This window comes from Chiroxiphia lanceolata, chromosome 5, assembly GCF_009829145.1.
Source record: "Chiroxiphia lanceolata isolate bChiLan1 chromosome 5, bChiLan1.pri, whole genome shotgun sequence".
Classification (NCBI taxonomy): Eukaryota; Metazoa; Chordata; class Aves; order Passeriformes; family Pipridae; genus Chiroxiphia; species Chiroxiphia lanceolata.
Genome location: NC_045641.1, coordinates 73,341,637 through 73,358,950, shown reverse-complemented (window position 1 = coordinate 73,358,950; position 17,314 = coordinate 73,341,637). Strand labels below are relative to the sequence as shown.

General features: G+C 41.6%; 1 protein-coding gene across 3 annotated transcripts in view; it reads left to right on the top strand.

Annotated features, from left to right (window-relative positions):
* Positions 1–17,314, top strand: part of SCUBE1 (signal peptide, CUB domain and EGF like domain containing 1) — a 175,972-nt gene that overhangs the window by 143,467 nt on the left and 15,191 nt on the right. For all 3 annotated transcript variants that reach the window (XM_032687259.1, XM_032687258.1, XM_032687257.1), the window contains 6 exons: positions 5,912–6,028; positions 8,393–8,515; positions 11,611–11,730; positions 12,828–12,920; positions 14,806–14,922; positions 16,547–16,705. In XM_032687259.1, coding sequence (XP_032543150.1) covers positions 5,912–6,028; positions 8,393–8,515; positions 11,611–11,730; positions 12,828–12,920; positions 14,806–14,922; positions 16,547–16,705 — 729 coding nt within the window. The remainder of the gene's footprint in view (positions 1–5,911; positions 6,029–8,392; positions 8,516–11,610; positions 11,731–12,827; positions 12,921–14,805; positions 14,923–16,546; positions 16,706–17,314) is intronic.

The window sequence follows — 17,314 nt, the reverse complement described above, 5'->3', positions numbered from 1 at the left end:
ATGGGACTGTGCTACTTAGGCACTTACATTCACATTAAAAGTATAGCCATTAATGCCAGATCTGTTTTTTTCCTGCAGGTCATTAGTATGTTATTAACAATTAAGTCTCAGCAACAAGTTGCCTTGATTGCGAGACAGTAATGCAGTGGGAAGTCTAAATGGGTGTGGGTTTTCAATTACTTTTAAAGGCTTGGGGTTATGGCTTTTTTTTTTCCTTTCCCTTTGTGTTAGCCTGCTCCAGAAGCACTCAGTGGGAAGGTAATGAAGTAGAGGATTTGTACATTACTACATCTTTCCATGCTTCCTTTTCATTGGTTTTATTATTGTAGACTTTGAAACATAAGGAGAAGTCAGCTATAAGCCATTCCTTCTGGTCAGGCTTGGATGTGTATTAGAGAGCTCTCAGATGGAGGATGCATTTTTACTAACTGTGAACAGGGGCAGGTCACTGTGGATCAAAAAATGTGAGATGTGGTGGAAACCCCATCACAGGGCAAAATAATGCCTTTCCCAACACTGAGATTAAACCACCATTTGTTGGAGAACAGAGCTCAAATCATGACTCCCTATGGCCCAGCAACCACTCAGATTAAGATATGTGGTTTCCCTCATGTCTGTCAAATATTGTTGGAAAGCAGGCTGGCTGGGCTCTGAGGTGAACAACATTACATGGGTGGTATCAGTTCCCTGCAGAAATTGAGGGGGGGGGAGGAGAAGACAGAATATAACTTTCAGCCAAAATACATACAAAAAAGCATTAGTGTTTATTTTAAAAACATCATGTAACACTTCTTTAGAGTTTCTATGTATGTGTGCTTAATGAATGGGAACAAGGAAAGGCTCTGTTTCTCAGAGGAGCCGATAACTTGGAAGCCAAGAAAGGTGAACGCGGAAGGTTCTGACTAACCTTGAGCTTGGCTTGTGTGCATGATCCGGGGTACAAATGAGTCCACATTTGGCTTGGGGGTTAAAAATAAACCAGGGCTGTGTGAGATGGACAAAACAGAACTATATATTGGGAGTGTGTGGACTCGTGACTGTAAGAGCACCTCGAAGTATTGCTGTAATATCATGACCATTTTTGACTGATGTACCAGCATTCAGGGTGTCATGAGTCACTTTTGCTGATGAAGGAGTTGCTAGCAGAGACAGAGATTTCCTTTTCTTTTTGTTGTAATTCCATTTCTTAGTAAAAAATATTAATTTTTCTATTTCACTTCTATTTGAAATAGTATATTTAAATTTATGTATTTTGCATATATGCAGTGATCTAGTGCATACTTCTTGTCTTGCCTCACCAGACACAGATAAATCAAATACAACATGTGTCACACAAATCAAATATATCATTACAGTCACAAATCCCTGTTATAGCTTTTATTGATTGTCTTTGAGCCCCTCCTGTCTCGTTCTCTGTAGCACAAATAGCACCGTCAGATAACAGTGATCTCTCCTTGCCACATTTATTTTCAAATCACAGGAAAAATACTCCAAGCAGCAAGACCAAACCCTTATTCAGTCACGATATGTGGCCTGTGTTTTGGGAGGAGGTTCCCAGTTTCCTAAATTGACCTAGTTAATTAATGTATGCCTCAGAGAAAAGCTGTTGAGATGACCATTAGTCTCCTGAAAACAACTGTTCTTAATATGTACAAACAAAATTACATTGAGGAAGAAAGAGAGGGGACAACCCTTATTTCTGCAGTAGATTTTTAAGGTGAAATTGGGCAAACTGGGTGTTGGGTTGTTCAGTTCTGTAACCACAACCCCCAAATCACACCTCTGTGTGAGTGGGTTTTGCACGTGTACGTTCTGCCAGGGTTCTGTCACAACCCTTCCTACACCAGTTTGGAGTTTCTAAAGCATCTCTGAGCCACTGTTTTCCAGTCTCACCTGCACATGTTGGATGTTGAGCTGCTTGCTTGTAATGCCAGTGCTTTATGGAAATGTCCAGGGGCAGGGCCAGTGGAAAGGGAAGGGACTTGAATGAGCCTGGAAAATAAGGGACTCGAATGGGCATGGAAAATAAGCTGCTTTATTCCCTGCTCCCTCAGGTCACCTTTGAGACACATCTGTGTGAGGAAACTTTAGAAGAAATTTGATCTGTGGTAGCTCCCTTCTGGAGATAGAGGACTTGACTTTCCAGTACTGACAACCTGACACCCACTTACTAACTTTGCATTCAAGAAAAATAAAGATCATTAAGGGATCGTTTCACATGTGAAAGCAGGGGGAAAAAGAAGCTAAGTATGATTGAAAAACCAACAATAAAATCCAAATGCTGACTTGAAATAATAGGAACCCAGCCAAACTAATATTATCAAGCATGGCCAGTGTTGCCAAAAATTGCTTCCCTCAAAAACCCAGGGAAATCCTGCTCTTTTATTAAACCATCGAACAATCTCTTCCAGTTGAATCCCTTCTGTGCAAAAATCAAAGAGTGCTTCCACTGTTCAGACATTCTCTTTGGAGATGGGAAGAGGGATTGCTAGAAGAGATGTTGGACTTTATTCAGCCTAAGATGATGCCTTGATGTCATGGAAACAGGGGCTGGAAGTTGAGCTGTCAGCAGCACAGGACACCATAGGGAGAGGTTTGGGACTGCCCACGGAGCAGTGGTGGAGCTTGGAAAGGACCTTTGGAACTCTTCTGCTCCAACCCCTGAACCTGGCACTTCCATTGAGCCATCTGCTGTGAAACAGGGAGGTCCTGCTCTTAGATTTTATATCTACCATCAGTAATCCTAAAACAAAAAAAGCTGGCAGGAAACTAATCATGTTCTAGAAGCAATGAACTTAGCCCCATGGTCCCTGTAAACTTCAAGCAGCAAAGCTGTGAAGACATCTCTTCGTGTGCTGGAATGGCACAAGGGCCTGTGCAGTGATGGGTGTGATATGAGTTCACCTGCAGTGGTGAGTGTGATAGGAATTTTTGACTTGATGTCAGATAAGTGCATTAGCAAAGCTGAAATGTTCTGACAGAGCTTGGACTATTTCTGAATTTGTGCCAAATTGAACTGAAAATAGAATACAAACTTCAGACTCAAGTTGAACTTTTCCCCTTTAGTTCCTTGAAAACGCAATGCTTTGACTTTTCATGTTAAAACAGTTAAAAAACTTCACTTAAATAGCTTTAAGTTGTTTTAAGAGTGCCTCAGACCTAGAAAGATAGTTTATTAGTATTTGTTCTGGTTTGTAGGAGGGGGGAAATTCAGAGCAACACAATACAAAAATGTGTGTTTGTGGAGGGGAGGGAGGCTGATTTGACCAGAAAGCTGAAAGATAAATTTTTTGTTCTCAGTGCTCCAGCTGTAACCTGCCACATCTCTGCTTTTGGCTTTTTTTGACTCCTCTTCAGTAGGTGAGGCTACCAGATTCTGTAGTGTTGTTTGCACAAAGGAGACAGGGTTTAGATCCCTACGTTTGTTCCCAGTTGTTGTGGTAAGCAGGGGCTGTGAAGGGATAATTCCTGGCTTCCTGTATATCTCATGAGATATACAGAATATTCTGAGTTGGAAGGGGCCCACAAAGATCATCGAGTCCACTCTCGAGTGAGTGGTCCATACAGGGATCAAACTCAGAATTGGTGTCATTAGCACCTCATGATAAGGGTATCACGAGGGTGGTGGGAAACAAGCACATCCCTTCAGGCTCAGTTTGGAGAAGTATTATGAAGCACCGCAGAGGTGTGAGGGCCAACTTCAAAGTTTCTGGGAGCCAGGGGATAACAGCATCCAGAGCACAGATTTCAGAGTTTAAAAAGAAAAAAAAAAAAGAGGATTTCAAGGGTTTCAGCATCCTGTATCACAGCACCGGTTTTTTGTAGTGAGGAGTACGTGGTGCATATTTTTCCCTTTTCTATGCCAAGTGCTGAATTCCTCACGGGACTGGTGATTGTGCAGACAGGGCTCTGCTGAGACCCTCGAGCAGTGCCCAGCCCTGCCTTCCACAGCCAGGAGGAGAAGGGGCTGGGGGCCAGCAAGGGAAATCCTCATGGAGCCTTCCCACGTTCCATCAGCCAGAGCAAGGTGCTGAATTCAGCAGAGGTGGGATGAGGTGCTGAATTCAGCAGAGGTGGGATGAGGGCTTTAAAAGGCTTTTCACCCTTTTTTGTCTGCTACATCTTTGTCATAGAAATGCATTTGTCCATCCTGAGTGGCTGTTCCTCGGCAGGCATATGACTGGTCATGTTACTGGGCAGAGGGATTTGCATCCTTCTTAATGTGAAATAAAAAAAGGGCCTAAGCCAGAACGTGCAGCAGCACAAAGTGCCGTGTGTGAAAGCAGCTCATAAACCCCATGGACTGAACTAGCCCAGGGTAAGGTCACTACTGAGAAGTATGAAATTGTATTTTTGAAAAAGAGCCCTTCCAAGGTAAGTCAGAGGCCAGAAAATGAACTGCTGTTGTGAATTTCCCGAGGTTACACATGAATGAAACCATGATGTATGATTTGGCTTCTTAGGCATTAAAAATCCTTTATAACTGCACTGTTCATTCCCCCATGATTTTACTTTATTTATTTAGAGAAAACTGAAACAGTTTGCCATTTATGTGTATTCAAAAGCTGAGTATTACCAAGACTATAAAGGAAACCTTAAAAAGAAATTACTTTCAGAACTCAAATAATGATATTTTAAAAGGCATAGGAAAATGCATTAAAAATTAAATGGATGAAAGAAAGAGAAAATCTCAGTTGTCGTTTTTCTGACTTGATTATAGCAAGTGATTGTGATGTACACATAAAACTGGGTAGCACAGATTTTTGTTCATCATGTTTATTTTATTTTGTGTTATGCATTTGCCTGAACAGTTGCTTCCCACGTTGTGAATTATCTTTTGTGTGAATGTTTTGAAACATTTAAAATTGGAGATTGTATAAAAATAGAGCTGTTTATGACATTCTAAATTTGTGCCTGTAAGCTCTCACACAGATTTTGGGTTTGTGTACACATACAGAAAATCTTGATTTTATAGTTCTTGGAGTTAAGTGTCTGCATTTATAATAGCAAGATGAGACCCAGAATGTTTCATTAAACATCAAAACTGTGTAAATAATACTTGGATATAGGAATATGGTGAGTTGTCAAGTTTTTACAGGCACCCACAGCTTTCCAAGCATGTACAATATGAAAGTCCAAGTCATATATTGTAATGGTGTTGCTCAGGTTATGCTCTTAATAAGTAACTCTAGAAAGTGTGTAAAGTGTTATAGGGATATTATTCCATTCATTTATATCTCAGGAACACTGGAGGAATGAGATCTGTTGAAACTACCACTCTCAAATAATGCCATTGTATTAATTTCTCTGGCCTAAACACAGGAAAATTAAACACTGAAGAGAATGTTTTTTTAAAAACCAATTGTTTAAGGATAAAATTAACTCCAGAGTATTATTTTGCACAGATTGCTGTTTAATTTAGGCATTTTCAGTAAGTCTATTCTGTCACGACTGCTGTCAGATAAACCTCTGTAGCTGTTGCAAGTCTGTCCAGTCTTGTGTAGGCAGAGCAGAAATCTGGGAGCAACTCCCGTTCCTGGTGGCCAAAGTGTCAGAGGAGTGGTCAGTGGAAGAGGGAATGACTCGATTCAACCCAAAACTTTTTCCCATTGTGCCGCTAACCGCCCAGAACTTTGACAATCCCTCAGCCCTGCCGGTCAGTGTGATCAGGAGTTAAAGGTTGCCATCTAATGGTGAACAGACATAATACAGTCTGTGTGGGTTTTTCCCAAATTATCTTTCCTTTCCCCGTGTACCTGTAAGTATTTTCTTTATCAGGCACTAAAGGAATTATTTTATTCAGATTTGACATGGGAGTAAGGTAATACCTTGTTACTTTATCAGTAACAAGGTGTTGCAACTGAATGTTTAACTAAAGTCTAATTTCTTGCTGCTTTTTCTGTTAATTCAGATATAGATGAGTGTTCGTTTGAGAGGACCTGTGATCACACCTGTATCAACTACCCCGGGAGCTTTGAGTGTCTCTGCCACAAAGGCTACACCTTGTATGGACTGACACACTGTGGAGGTTTGGAAACTTGAGTTTTGCTCATGTGTGTGTTTGTTTGCTCTGTGAATGTTTACTGAACCACATGTTCTTCCAGGTCAAGGTTTTAGAACCCAAGATGATAAAGCAGTAAAGTTAAAATAGAGCTAAAAGAGGATGAGCTGCGCATGACTAAAATTTGCTGGGGCAGGTTTTGATTGTGTTCAACACACTGGTCAGAGGAGACCAAAGGGGTTTTTTGAGGGATTTGTTAAGTGTATCAAGTCCAAATTGTGGATTTTAACCAATCAGGTTGGCATTACACAAACAAAAGTGAAAAGAGGAAACTGTAATAAAACCCTGAATCTAAATTACACATTACCCAAAAGGGTCTCCATGCTATTTTTAAATGTAAAACTAAAAGGTTTAGTTTAGTTTAACAGTGGTTAATAGATAATTAGGTAATTATTCAAATTATTCAATATACAATCTAAGTAAAGCTTACATCATACTGTTAACAAAGCCCTGGCTTTAAATCCAGAAAAGCCATGTATTGAGGCCACTGCTAATGATGTCTCTGTCTGGCTGCTTCTTTGGGAGAAAAGGGTAGGAGATGTAAGTATCCAATGAATTCACTGTCTGGTAGAGGCAGGCAGGAAGAGAAATAGGAGTCCATCTAAGGAAACAGTTTGGGAAAAGACTCCATTTGAGGGCAGTTCTGAAAGCAAAACCAAAGTGTGAAAGTTTGGGGACCTGTGCTGTGTGTGGTGTGGAGAGACTGGTCTGCAGTTTCACTGTTAATTCCCTGGTGTCATAACTTAGGGAAAGCCTCAAAGTTTGGGGTTTGGCCTCAGTCTTTAAGTAACCTTCAGCCTCAGTTCAGCTTCAGCCTTTTAAATAAGATTGAAATAGGACCAGAACTCTTAGCTGGAAATACTCAGTGCTGAAGTTCAGGCAAAAACATAACCAGATCCAAACCTCCTGCTTTTTTCCATAATGAGCAAATCCAGAATCACAGCTCTGAATCCAGACTTGTGCAGACCTTGAGCTGTGCCACTCAGGCCTGTCATTACTTTTAGTCAGCCCCTTGAGAGAGGTGTTTACAGTGGAACAAATAACTCCCCTGGCACTGAGCGGAAGTGAAAACCAGGGAGAAATAATGAGAACTTTCCAAAGGATGTGGTGCAAGCTCACCTCTTACTAAGCTTTCTCTCCATCTTGCTTCCCCTCTAGTAGAAATTAATAAACCACATGGAAATGTCCTTGTTCTGGGCCTGTTATGCTGAAGGGCAGCTCTTGTTGCTCTCTCTAAGACTCTTCTCATGGTATCTCTTGTAACAGAAGTTGTGTGTCATAAGGGGGTTCTTTTAGAAGGGCAATGCTGGTGCTTCCACTACTTGTTTAAGTAAGGATTTTTTCTGGGACTTGTCAGTTTTTGGGACTGCTGACCCAGGACCTCCAGAAGTCCTGACTCTGACCCAAAAATCATAACGTTGTCTAGAAACATGCCTGTTGTATGAAGTTGTCTTTCCCAGTTCCTTCAATGCGTGTAGTCCATGTTTTCTAGATTTTTGCTTAATCACACAGGCTAAAATCTTGCATCAGAAATTCTGGATTCCACAGGGATCATCGAGTCCAACCCATAATGGTCCATATGGGGATTGAACCCACAACCTTGGTGTGATTAACCTCCTTTCACCAGAGGAGAGATTTGCCTTGTTGGCACGAGTATATAAATGCTGAATGAATAGACTTAAAAAGGATACACCTCATATTGGCTTGGATACTTTCCTGAAGCACCAAAAGTTGAAAGATTTTATGTGGGACATCAGTGATGACATACACAGTAACTTCTTTGCCTTCTTCCAAGCTTTTACTTTTTATTCAGAGAGTAGAAGTCTAAAACTACACTTGAGCTGCTAGGTTTTTATTGAATACATCATCTCCTCCTTCGCCTGAATCATAAAAGCAAAATCTGGGAATCACTGGAGAATTCATCTCCCTGTTTTGCAGAAGTGACCTAATCTCACAGATGTTTATGCCTCTGACATTTTTCTCTATAATGCAATATGCATTTTTGTCCAGATGCTGTAGAGACTTTGGAGCATGTTTTGTATCTTGTGAGTACTTCCAAGAATTTCAGTGTAACTACTCCTGGCAAGTAAATTGTATCCTATGCATAAATCCCTGAGAGAGTAGGAGCTATACATGTGTCTGAGGACAAAGACATGCAATATGCATTAAAGTTGGTTGGCATGAGCACTGCCTGCCTTTATACATGTTGACAGAGACTCAGATATAAAATATGTAGTAGAAAGAGGTTTCCTTATGCACATTTTATCTTAATGCACAGTGTATGTTTGCACATATGGTTAACACTCCTTGCAACTTTATTTATATTTTCAGATATTGATGAATGCAGCATCAGCAATGGTAGCTGTGACTATGGGTGTCTTAATACCATGGGGAGCTATGAGTGTGTCTGCCCACCTGGAAAGAAACTGCACTGGAATAAAAAGGACTGTGTTGGTAAGTGTGGAAGCCTGAACTGTGGTGATGCTCCTGTTCTCAGGAGAGTTGAAAAGCCCTTGGTTTCGTCTGAGAGATGCTGCATTTTCACAATACAGAGCCCCAAATTAATTCTATACCTGGTCCTATGGGGGTCCATGGACTAGGATAAAACTGCAGATGGTTTAGAGAATGAGCAATGTGTTGGATTTTGTTTGTGTGGATTTTTTTTAAGGTTACAAGTCCATTCACAGAAATCTAAGTAGGCTTATTATTATTATCTTCTGTATTTTATACTTTTGTCCTTAATTTGTCCTTTTTGCATCTCTACAATGTCAGCTACAACTCTATGTCCCTTTAAGACAAATTTAGAATATTCAAAATATTTACCCGTTTACGAGTTATTAAGATTAATATCTACATTCACAGCACCATACCCCAATTTTTCAAGTTATCTCCAGAGGTATCCTGCCTAATATAAAGTACTGACACAAGCTGTGTCGAAAGTATTAATCACAATGAGCACAAATCCTGAGACCACTAAAATTATGGCCCTTGACCTGAATTTCTGTATCCTTTTTAAATAGATTACTTTTATCCTGAGATATTATTTGAAGCACAGCAAATCTTGGTCATGGCTACAGCCATTCAGAGTATTTTCTGTGGGATTTTAACTCTGTTTGTACATTTTTAATGGGAATGGCATAGCTTAGGTTTGTCACAGGCAAATTTTGGTTCGGAGGGTTTTGTTTGCTTTTTTTTTTGGTTTTGGTTGTTTTTGTTTTAACCACAAATAACTTCTCACAGATACAGTTGGGGCTGATGCCTTATACCTCACTGGGAGCAAGACAGAACAAGAAAGGGAGGGACCTTACCTCAGAGAACTATATTTTGCTTACCTTTATATATATTGCCTTCCCTGCTGTATAGAGAGCTAAGTGCTGTAACAGTAAGAAATAGGTAACTCTGTTCCTTAGTTATCCACCAGTTCTCCCTTGCAATATGCCAGTTATTCCTCTGGAAAGGAGTTTGTAAATTAGCAGCAGGGACTCAAATTTTTGGAGGTGTGGTATAAAGTCAGACTACAGAAGTTTTGTGCGATATTTCCTCTCAACCTCCTAAGAATGCTGTTCCCATTTCCCATTGAGAATATTTTCCTTGTTGTAAATTTCTCCTCATTATTTGTAATACTCTGCTGAAAGATGGAAAATAGAACACCCTTCTCTATTGATACACACCATTGTGCTTGATTACTTTAATGAGGCTTAAAATGAGTGTCATCTCCCTGTTGATCGCCTGCCTCTATTCCCAACATTGTTGAGAGGAAACTACGTTCTACATTGTTATAAAAGCACAATAAAAAGCAGGTGAATTATATTCAGTGATCCTGAATGCCACAATTTGGAGACATTTGCAGTAACAAAACCCTCTTTTGCTCAGCAGTGGCACTCTGTGCTTTGTTGTCTCCTCAGTCCAAAGAAACAGTCTCTTTAAAGACATCACCAAAGCAATATGAAAGACCTTAGGAGGGAGATAAGTGGAGGATGATTATTCCCATACTTGAGATGTGAACATCAGGCGTGTTTATGGGACTTGTATGCATTTATATTTAATGAGCAGTGAGGCCAGGAATATGAACCAGCTGGTGGCTGCTGGGACCCTTCCTCTCCATTCAGGCCACGCCAGGCAACACGTATTCCAGCTGCAGCATTTGAATTGCCCTGTTTCATGCCAGCTTTACTGGACTTTTCCCAAACCCTGGTAGAGCCAAACCAGTCTGATCTCAGAAGCAGCTCCCTGCCTTGGTGTTGTTCAGTGGTGAGCTGACAGGGAGGAAAAATGACATTTGCAGTAGCCCAGTGAGCCATGAGAAGAACAAAGAGTCAGCCAAGCTCACCTTGTAAGGGGAGCACGGTTGGAAGAAGTAGCAAGAGGCAGCTGGAGAAGAATCACGTCCCTGAAACAGCATTTTTGTGGGGCTGAAGCAGACACCTGGCTGAGATTTACTGAGATTTAACCAGCTGATGCTTGAAGAGGTACCCAGCTGCACTCTGTGCAGAGGTGAAATCTCTGGGAAAAAGGAGGGAGGCAGTGAGGCTGCCTCAGTGATGGCACCTGCCGGCTGCAGCCGGGAATGAACCTTGTCATTTGCGTGTGAAAAAGGATGTACTTAAGCAATACTTCAATCCAAAAAAGTGATAAATTAGAGTGAGTGCAGGCTTATGATTATCAGTGTCATCACCTCAGGGTGAAGCTCAGAGACTGCTGCAACGATTCGTAACAACTTTGTGTGTTTTCAGCTAAAACACAAACAGTCCCTTACCCAAACATGAGGAGTAGCTTGTGAGACCTGCAGGATACTCGTCTTCATCCTGCCATGGAGCCAAGAGGAGAAGCTCTATATTTCCTTCACGTGAGCTGCAATGTGCCCCATGTGGTGGGCACCGATGAGAAATGGCTGAGATCTCTCTGTGCATCACACTGTCCCTTCTAGCACTGCTTGGGGCATGTCAGCAGTGGCTGAAAGGACCAGTGGGACTGTCCATCTCCATCCCAGCACCTCCTCTGCCTGGCTGTCTTTTCTAGCTCCAGAAGCTAGAGCATTGGGCTAAAGTTGAAAAGTCTGTGAGAGTTTAAGAAGTGGAAAATAAGATTTTAGTGGTACATCTAAATACATAAATCTTTGTGAGGGTGACTCCTTGTGCATGGTGTGGTAGTTGGCCTGTGTCTCCAAAAGGGGGGAGAGGACATCTCAGGTCATTAGTGTTGCCTGTTGCTTCTGAGATCCAGATGTGCTCACAGACTCCTGCCTTCCAGAGTGAGACCTGGAGCCATGGTTGGGTGGTCCCAAAGCAGAGGACAGGAGGGAAAAACTGATCTAAAGTTTAGGTCTAAAAACATGGAGGAGTTTCACTTGCAAGTACAAGCTCAAGATCCAAATACAGATCCTCTCTCCCTAATATTTTCTTATTTCAGAAATGCCTGCACCTGTCATTTTGGGTTTTTTAGCACTTCTGCCTTTCCTCACCACTGTATCCAAGTGTAAGCATGAGGTTCTGGGTTGGGCAGTGTCTAATTTTTTTTTTATATATTTCTCTTTATTTTTTTCTCCTCAGAGATGGTGAAATGTCTCCCAAATGCCAAACCAGCTCCCAAGGCTCAGCTAGTGTGTAGTAAGACAGGAGGCATAGAGAGCTGCTTCCTGTCATGCCCATCCAACACTCTTTTTGTTCCAGGTTTGTACAAAGCATTTGTCCTCTTCAAGTCTAGAATTGTGACCTGATGATTTTTCTCTGTTATTACATTCATGATTCTTGCATTCAGTTTTTGTTAGTAAATGAGCAAAACATCATTATAAATTAAATTGGGCCAGATATGCACATGAGTAAAGACAAGAAGAGCTGATTGTCAGTTCCATTAGAGGTTTGGTCCTTCACTGTTTAATTTGAGGTGTCATTTGTGGGGGTGGGAAATTTCTAACAAAAACCTGAGAGACACATCCACCTTAACCAGGATGGTGCACACGAAAAACTGCAACACATTGAATTGCTATGTCAAAAGGGAAGGAAAAAATGGATTTCAGTGAATTCCTGCTGCTTTTTAGTACCGTATTTTTCAACTTGAATAGAGTCTCCTCCCCCCCCCCCCTTTTTTTTAACCATTTGCTACAGGTAATTTGCATCTACACAGTTTTTCAGGGCAGGGCAGGTGGGGTGGGGGGTGTTGCTATTGCTTTTTCATAGATATTCTGGCACAGGATTATTTTTGAATGTCTCTACTTTTCATGTTAGTCCTGGCATGATATGCAGTAGAGCTGTTCACTCTTTATTTAAAGTTTAGCAGAGATTACTGGAGCTGTGCATTCATCTAATTTGTAAGCAGCAGCACACAGTTTGATCTGTGCAATATGTAAACCCTGTTATGGTTCTAAGTGTATTATTTTTGTTTCTGCCAATAAATTCTGTCAGAGCCTGAAGCTAAAATTATTGTGAAAATACATGGGTTATTTTTTAAATTATAGGGATGATCAAAGCAGAAAGACTCTGCCATGGACAAACACAAAATATTTTCTACTTGTGCACTGTGGAATTATGTACAGTTAACCTCGTGCCAAATCATTTATAAAATGTAACATTTCGGTGCTGGAAGGAGCAAAACTTGTGGTCAACGCTGTGAAGCAGCAGCCTTTGGCAAATTATTTCAGCCTTTCAAAATCTGAGTTTAGCACTTAAAATGTGGCATTGAGAAGCTTGTTCAGGCACTAAACGTTAACAGGAGAGGATGCTCTGTGAGGCTGTTGCCCCCTGTGCTGACTGTGTGTCCTGCCCCTCAGATTCAGAGAACAGCTACACCCTGAGCTGTGGAGTCCCCGTCCAGCAAGGCAAGGCTCAGCCAAAGCGCAACACCACCCTGCCCAGCTGCCCAGGTAGGTGCTGGCCTGCTCTCCTGGGCCTTGGAGCCTCAGAGGAAGGTGATGGACGTCCCCCAGACCACTTGGGAGTTGCAGGACACAGAGCTCTCAGTTACACAAGGCCAGGATTAAGGTGGCTGGTGTTTCATCACAGAATCACAGAATATTCCGAGTTGAAAGGGACCCACAAGGATCATCCAGTCCAACCCTCAGGCCTGCACAGGACCATTCCCAGGAGTCACACCATGTGCTGAGAGTATATTTCAAACCCTGCTGGAGCTCTGGCAGCCTTGGGGCTGTGCCCACTGCCCTGGGGAGCCTGGGCAGTGCCCAACCAGCCTCTGGGGGAAGAACCTTTTCCTGAGATCCAACCTGAGCCTGCCCTGACACAGCTCCAGCCATTCCCTGGGTGCTGTCCCCTGGTCCCCCCAGAGCAGAGCTCAGTCCCTGCCCCTCCTCTACCCCTCCCAAGGAAGTTGGAACTGCAGTGAGGTCTCCCCTCAGTCTCCTCTTCTCCAGCTGAACACACCAAGTGCCCTCAGTGTCCTCACACGGCTTCCCATCAAGGTCCTTCCCCATCTTCATTGCCCTCCTTTGTACAATGAAACTCCAAACTCTCTCTGAGAGTTTAATATCCTTTTTATACTGTGGAGACCAAAACTGCCACAATATCATGCACACACTCACTTTTCTGCAGCTCTCCTTGAGGGCTGGAGGGTGCTGAGGTGCCCTCCAGTGCAGCATTGTGTTGGTAGGTCAGTGTAGGAGTGGTGGAGGTTTGAGATATATCCAGTAAGGAGAAATATTTAGAATCATTTGCTTTCCATAGTCCAGCCAGGCAATAGCAAGCATATCAAAATGGGATTTCTTCAGTGGGAAGTGAGCCAGAGGGACCCATCAGGAGCACAAGAGCAGAAGGCCAGGGTGGGTCCTGGCCCTCACCTGCAAAGCCCTTCCATAGGAGCTTAGATCCTCCTGCTGGGGATTACCAATACAAAGGTTATGAGACTTGTAGGATAAAACACTGTGTTTCATTCATCTTTTTCTCAGAACTGGCAGGATTATTTTGCAGAGAGATTTGGGATGGTCCTGTGCAGGCCTAAGAGTTGGCCTCGATGATCATTGGGGGTCCCTTCCAACTCAGCATATTCTATTCTGTGATTTCAAATTGTTTATGAAAGCTGATACTCAACATTTAAAAAAAAAAAAAAAGTTGAAGTCTGGCAAAATTAGAAGCAGCTGAAACAACATCCAGCAGTGGGAAGTGTCAGCCCACTTTACCTGCTGTGCTTCTCTCCAATTCTGCCAGTTCTCTAACCAAGTATTTGGAATGTGTTAGGAGGTACAGTGCTGTGGAGGGAGGTGACATGTGTCTACCTGTGGCATAGGGGCAGGCTGCCTCTGTAGTCCTGGTTCTAACAGCCTTTAAAACAAGGCTTGGGTTTAAAGCTGAAAAATCAAGGTTGCAAGCCACAGACTGCAGTCAGATAAAGGTGCTTCCTTTGGATGGTTTTCAACTGCCACTAAATTAATCTTATTCCTGGTTGGTGTTAACAGAACTGCAGCCAAGTGACATGGCAAGTCACAGACAGAGAGTTGGGAAGGTAGATTCACTCAAAATCCAACAAGCTGTGCAGGCCTGCTGGAGGGGAGGTGTATGTTCAGAGCATGTGTGATACCAGCAGATTCCTTGATCTCTCTGGGCTCAGGGGTATGTGCATCTGTGGAAAAATGAACTTACGGATATGCATCCCCTTGTACAACTTGCGTAACTCTTGGGCTGTCTCTTTTCCATGTCACAGGAAGGCTTTTGAGCCTGTTTTTAAAAACAAGTTCCAGATTTCATTTCCTCTGCATCCCAAATGATAGCATTTTTTTTTCCCCCACTTTACATCAACAGATTCATTAGCCCCTCCAATCAAGCAGAAAGCTCGTTTTAAAATCAAAGATGCAAAATGCCATTTACGGCCTCGCAGCAAAGAAAAACCAAAAGATTCTGGGAAGCAGCCTGTTTCAGGTATGTGGTTTCTTCAACATGTACATTTTTTTGTTTGTTTGCATATTTTGTTTTCACACTGTGACAGGAAAAAAGGAATGGTTTTCATATTTGGATCTGAATTTAAGCTCAGGCCAAGATTCTCAGTGCCTTAGGTTTGGATCTAACAGTGCTGAAAATGTCACCAGTTGCTCTGAAAAATCTTTGTTCAAAAGTCCATGAGTTTGGAATTCAGCTGATCCTTTTTCTGGCCTTGATAATGGCACAAATATCCTGAGAGAAAAAGCTATAACTAATGCAAAAGTACATGAAACAATGTCAGTTTGGTGTGATTTAGTTTTCCCAAATGAAGTTTCTGAAGTGAAACAAAAGCTATTATTTATTTGCTCTATGCTGGATTAGTGTCCTATTGTAGCAGCAAAGACAACCCCTAAGCAGGAAAGTTACTACCAAAATCTGATGTTACACAGCCTTAATCTTTTGTTATGATGCAGTGAGTACTTATGATGTTAGAAAAATATTTAGAAGATTTAGATGCAATTATAAAAAAAAGTGACATTAAAGAAGTTTGTGTCACAATGAATCCAAGTAATCAAATGTTTACAAAACTTGTCTGACTAGGTACGTGTTTTATTGTTACTAGTTTTGAGCACCACTTTTAAGGTGGGAAAAAAAAAGAGGATTTAAAAGTTACATATTTAACAGATCCTTGAGACATTTACTTCTTGCCCTGCATCCCCTTGATGCCATGACAGGGACAAATAAAGAGTGTTTGAGTGTCATTGCTGTACATTTCCACAGCTTCAAGTGTTTGGAGTTCATTTAAATTTAATATTAATGCTGAATGTTTTGTGGATTTTAATACATTATATTTGTGTAATTGCAACAGCTTATATTGTGGCTTAAAGCAACTGAGCAGCTTACACCAAACACCTATTGGTGATATATTTTCTGTTGTGAATTTGGCTTACCACCACTGTTGCCAGTCAGTGAGCAGTCATATGAGCCATGAACAGAGAAAAATTAGCTATTTCAAAAAAAGTCAATGGTTTAAATATTTTATTTTTAAAAGTTAGACTCCTTTTCTCCTTACCCTGAAATCCAGACACTTATGTCCCTAATTTTGCAAGTATTGACTTAAAACAAGTCTCAGTCATCAAGATGCTTATATATTACCCTGTCTTTATGTGTTCCTTTCTCTTCATAAGATGTGATTACCAAACTCATTTTTAAAGTCATAGAAATTGATTTTTTTTTTTTTTGGTCCATAAGATCACCATGGGAATGGATTTCTTGGATGCATTTGCTTGCTTTGCCTTGTGTTTGTTACATCACCTGAACTTCTGGGGCTAAGAGGAGGATGATATCATACAGCCACACGCTGGGAATGAATTCCTTTTGGTGGCTTGAGCACTATAGATTCCTCCCTGACCTGGAAGGTCCATCACCTACAACAGTCTGTGATTCCTGCTCAGATGAAACCTTCCAATATATTTTCATAACCTTTCATACTGCACAGAGGAGGAGGGGTCTTACCACACATGTGAAATCACTGCGTTCATGATAACCCAGATATTGCTTGCTAGCCTGTCACTTGGTGCTTTGCCACTTGATTTCTTCTCTGTGTTGCTTCTCTCATGCAAAGGAGGCCAATTCCCTTGCACAGACAACTGCCAGGTGACCTTTGTGAACCTCAAGTGCGATTCCTCCAAGAAAAAACGCCGAGGCCGCAAGTCCCCGTCCAAAGAAGTGTCCCATATCACTGCAGAGTTTGAAGTGGAGATGAAGTCAGAAGAAGTCTCAGGTTTGTGAAAGATCTCTGTGTGGAGAGAAATCAGTATTTAGTTCCTCAGAGTGTTGTTAAAATCTCTTTGATGCTGTTTCACCAAGCTGCCGTGCAAATCTTTCAGCACAAGGCTCATTCCACAGCCTTTCCAAACTCAGAGGTTCAGAGGTTTAATTGAAAAGAATCAGGTATGAAATTAAGCCAAAGGAACAAAGGTTGAACCTGCAGCAAAATTCCTTCAAAGCCTTGAGTTAAGTCGTGTACTTTAATTCAGTCTGATTTCCTTGAACAGCAGAAGTGCTAATGGATGCACAGGGAATGTAAAGATTAGGCAGAAGTTCTGCAACAACCATGATAAAAATATCCTCCAAAATGTAAGTTGTTGAAACTTCAGTCTGAGGTTCAAACACTTTTATCACATCGCTGGAAAAATCATGTTTTCATAACAATCTTCAGGAAGAAAAATAATTGTTTCACATTACTGAGATGGAATATTATGTTACAAATTCCAGCCAAAGAAAATGTGGGCTGAATTCTGTAGATATGTCAGCCCTCAAAGGCAGATTCCTCAGCCTTGAGGGGGCACCTCACTAGCCAAAGTGATTCAAGCAGTAAATGTGCCTGAAA